At 53.5% G+C, this 4,423-nt stretch overlaps 1 protein-coding gene across 2 annotated transcripts in view; it reads right to left on the bottom strand.

Moving 5' to 3' along the window:
- Positions 1 to 246: 246 nt before the first annotated feature.
- The window catches only part of MYEOV2 (myeloma overexpressed 2), a 4,845-nt gene continuing 668 nt past the window's right edge, over positions 247 to 4,423 (bottom strand). The window contains exons 2-4 of one of the 2 annotated variants that reach the window (XM_014546862.1): positions 3,082 to 3,154; positions 2,191 to 2,361; positions 247 to 501 (exon numbers count right to left, since the gene is read on the bottom strand). In XM_014546862.1, coding sequence (XP_014402348.1) covers positions 464 to 501; positions 2,191 to 2,361; positions 3,082 to 3,154 — 282 coding nt within the window. In that variant the 3' untranslated portion in view covers positions 247 to 463. The remainder of the gene's footprint in view (positions 502 to 2,190; positions 2,362 to 3,081; positions 3,155 to 4,423) is intronic. The other variant, XM_005857708.2, reaches the window with a different exon arrangement.

Below are 4,423 nucleotides of genomic sequence, written 5' to 3'. Positions count from 1 at the left end.
CCCAACAGTGCAACTAGGACCCCTGCATGCCCTAAACTGCTGACGGGTCTCACACCAACTCCCCCTTTGTGAACCATCCAAATTACTCAGCACTGCACACAGGAAGCAGTGCACTGATTTCTGTGCCACCACCGCGTTCCTCTCAGCACGCCAACACACACACACACACACGTGCACGCACATGCACAAAGGGAGCTTTAGGGACTGCAACATTCACTCAGAAATGCGAGAATGAAAATCACCATGTAGTGATGACATCGCTTTTTTAATTGAAGGACAACAGTTGGTCACATTCAGAGATGGAATGACCTCACCCAGATGGCTGAAACCGTCCTTTCTCAGTTAACCATCTGCTCATTTCAGGTGTTCCCACCCGTTCTGCAGAACCACTGGGACTGTCCTGAGGGCTCCACCACATGCTCACGCAGCAAAGGCTTGACCACACGCAGCATGAGACAGCGCCTCACTGGATGTCATCATCATCAAAGAGATCTTCAAAATCTACAGAGACGAACAGAATCACGCATCAGTTGGGCACACAAGGTAAACGACTGAAACATGACTTCACAATGAATTATGTGGTCATTATATAAAGGGCTTCTTCTCCTAGGACAGACTCGATTCTACCCACCAGGCTCAGATGCAGCCCAAGGGCAGTGCTGTCTAGAACGCAACCTGTCGCGTTTCTACTCAGATGACAAGCTGAAGAAATGCATCAGGGCGTGTTCCCGACCACACAGTGACATCTCCCAGCCATGACTGAGCACCAGGACATGTCAGCACCCATTTGTGAGCACCTTGGCCAAGGCCCCACTCTGGTGACATGGAGGTAAGGCCGGGCAGCTGAAGGGCACAAGCCCCTCACCGCTCTCCATGAGAAGGAAAATGGGGTCGGGGGAGGTGGTGGAAGGCCTGAGCCATGTGAGAATGACTCTCTTTAAAGGAGTCAGACCGACAGACAAGCTCGAGAAACAGAGTCTAAGCCCCGTTCCTACAGGCAGAAACGCCACCCTTTCACAGCACTCTACTCACTGCGATGGGTGGACAAAGTCATGATCGTTTTCCCCTTTCATTTACTTTTATATATATTTTCTTCTAAATTCCTTAACACGGACATGTATCCTTTTGCAACGGGAAAAATTTGTACAAAGCCCATTCATGTGGCCTATGCACTGAGAAGATGCAGTGGTGACGAGCTAGAGAGGGTAGGCGGGGGTGCCAGGAGACAGCAGCCTGGCTGGCATCCCTTCACCCTGCGTTCATGCCTCTCCAGCCACAATGACAGTCAGTCCCACCAACACCTGCATTCTCTCACTGCCTGGCCTGGCCAGCGGTCCTGTAGCTGTGAGCACTCGCGTTCTCAACCCTCCCTAACCCTCACACCCTCCAAACCTCTGCTCAGGTGTCAGCTCCTAGAAACAATGCTGTCCACCTTTGTCAGGGCTCTTGCCATGGAACTGTCCCTACCTGCGCCCTGTCTGGTGCTGCTCTGTTTTGTGAAACAGTGAGTGAAGAGGATGAGCCTCGGCCATGGTTAGAACCCTACTGCCTGTGGGACACAGGCCATAGGAACCCCAGTCAATGAGCAGAAAGGACTCGGAGACCCCATCTAAAGCCTGCATGGGCTTCTGAACATGGATGCTCACAAGCTGACAGGCAGTGTGCACCTGTGAACAGTCGGTGGGCCTCTGACGTGGGCACAAGCTCGTCTGTGTTCTTCTCTGGCCTGACTCAAGGAGGTAAGGGCCCTAAATTGCTGTTGATAAATGCTCGCTGGGCCCCTCTCACAGATGCTTTCTCATAGGAGCTATGCTTGGAAATCACATGAACATGGGAACATCATTGTGTTTAAAGCTATGGGCTGGTGGAGGATGTGTCAGGCTTTGAAGGAGGTCATCAGAATGTGTGGTGTTAGGAGTTAGAGGTCACACTTCTGCGGGGCCAGGGTAAGGGACCTCCGAAGCCGTGCTATGTGAGCTGGCATTTTTTTTTGCACAGGCTGCTCAGGAAAGGCCTCACCCCTTTCACAATTTGTTTCCCACACCCCCTTGCTTAGAGAATTGAGACAAATGCTATTCTGTTCTCAAGGTTTGGCTCAAGTGTCACTTCCCCCAGTTCTGACAGGAGTTGGTGGCAGCCGGGACGTTGCTTCAGGGGAACAGCCAGGCTCCCTGGGAAGTCTGTACCTACCTAGGCAGACTAGTTCTCCTTTTAGGCAATGACTGGCTGAAAAGGAGCCAAAAAAATCGCCTGGACTCAGGCTTTCGAGGGTCTTTGATACGCTGAAAACCAATGTGACGGACAAGATAACATCGTAGCTGCCACTAACGAGTGACAAAAGTTCTTTGTAGTGGCAGGCACCTTGGGATAAAGGATGACAAAGGGAGAAAACACCATTCAACCCCCCTAAGGAAACTATCTGTTTCTACTGACGACTTGAACCCTCAGTAAGAGTTAACATAACCTTAGGAACAAGGTCTTAGGAACACTTGGTGATACCAAGAAAAACAGCTCCTCTAACGTGCATGAAGATCTCATATAAAGTCTTCACTGTGTTTTGTTAAAACTGCACACATGTTCGTGTACTTGGCAACGAAGGTCTAAATACCAATGGCTCTGTTCTTGGGGGTGGGGTGGGTGAGGCTGGAGAGTGGCTGCTTCTCTATGAAGGCAGCGCAGGGATGGGACCAGTGGCAAACAGAAAGGCGAGAAAACCAGCCACCCAGAGACAGCGGGATGAGGAAGCCAGACAGGTCCTCGTGCCTTGCAACTCAGGTCACTGTCCAAACCCAGCTGCCGTCGCGTGTCCGAAAGCGTGTCTACGGCTCAAACTCAATGCCTGGAATGTAAGACTGGGAGCAATTTTATGCTATTTTTTTCTTCTTCTGAGAAACAGGGCTGGCTGCCAGTGGTAACAGCCACACTGTTATTTTATATAAACTGTGCTGTGTTATGAGAATGGCACAGGATCTGGGTTTTACTGTTCCATGATCTAAATCACTTGTGTCACCAAGTCGCTCCACTGCACAGCTTGCAGAAGAAATGTCCTGATTAAAACTGGCACCCAACCCTGGACCTTACCATTAAAGAAGTCCGAGTGAACTGCCTTTTCATTGGCTGCCAAGTCCATCAGAAGCCCGGTGCTGCCTCCGGCCTGCAGAAGGGAGAGGTCAGGTGTGCCAGCAGCATTTCCAGAGAGAACAGCCTCACAGGGCCCGCGCCACTCCACACAGGAGGAAGGCGAGGGACAGAGAAGTGCCCAGATCCGAGTCCAAATTTCGTTCCAGGTGAAGGAGTGGATGTGGATGGAGGTGTGAATGTTTTTGGTCTTCTCGGGTCCTACATTCCTAAAGCCCTCCTTGCCCTTCAGAGAGCCCTGCCATTGCCCTGAGCACCACTTCTCCCGAAACCTCCAGCAGGGATTCTGAAATCCTACTGGGCGTTGCCACAGAGGCCACAAACCCACAACACTGAGTGTGAGCCCTGCTCTGTTCTGGACTGCTCCCTGCTCCTTCGGAGAACTAAACCATCTTCCCCGGGAACCGACCTGCTAACCGGGGTTCAGAGCCTCGCGTGCCAGAACTCTGTGGTGGCAGTAAAACCAAGCCACAACCAGAGCTGGGCAACCTGATGAGCGTAGGATCAGCAGTCTCCTTCAGCTTCGCAGGGTGAGGGCTGGAGAGAGCTCCGAGGCAGCATTCTGTACCTTGGCCCCCAGTCCCTGCTGCGCCTGGATTCCCAACATTCCCAGGGCTTCTGCTGCACCTTTCCTGGCTCCCAGTAGGCAAAGCATCTCATGTGTCCCCGCACCCTGCTCTCAGTAGCAGGGAGACATTTCCAGGATTCTCCACCTCCTCCCTTCCCCATCGCCACAAGCCATGTGAACTCTCCCCCTAATGTACTGTGTGGGGCTTGTCCCTACCCCCATCTATAGGTATTACCTTCATTCAGACCCCCTTCAAGCCTCCTGTTCCTTAAACTCTGGGGATGGGAGCCTATCAATACCCCCGGTGGTTCCAGGCTGCCCAGGGCAGTGACTTGAACACAGGCCTGAGCAGCCCACGCTGGTGGAAGTGCCTTGAGTGGGTGCAGGGAACCCTCCCCAGCAGGGCTACCCGCGCCTCATGACCGGCCAGGCACCTTCCCCAGCTCCCTTCGCGCCCAGCTGGCACCCGAAGGTGCTAAACTACACTCGGACCCTTCCGGACCCCTCCAGCCAGGCCTCCTTTCTGAACCCTCCTCCATTCGGCCGACGCCAGCGCTGGCCAGTGTTTGGCTGCGGTCGGCTCTCCTAAGCCCTCACTGGGCCGCCCAGAGGGCAGAGGGCGCTGCGGTCGGGGTACCTCCAACTTTCCACCCCACCAGTCTCTGCAACCGGCGCTCTACTACCACGACCTGCGGGCGCGCGTCCCCCTGCACTTTC

Source organism: Myotis brandtii, unplaced genomic scaffold (assembly GCF_000412655.1).
Source record: "Myotis brandtii unplaced genomic scaffold, ASM41265v1 scaffold112, whole genome shotgun sequence".
NCBI lineage: Eukaryota > Metazoa > Chordata > Mammalia > Chiroptera > Vespertilionidae > Myotis > Myotis brandtii.
The sequence above is the reverse complement of the archived record's forward strand: the minus strand, read 5'-3'. Positions and strand labels throughout refer to the sequence as shown.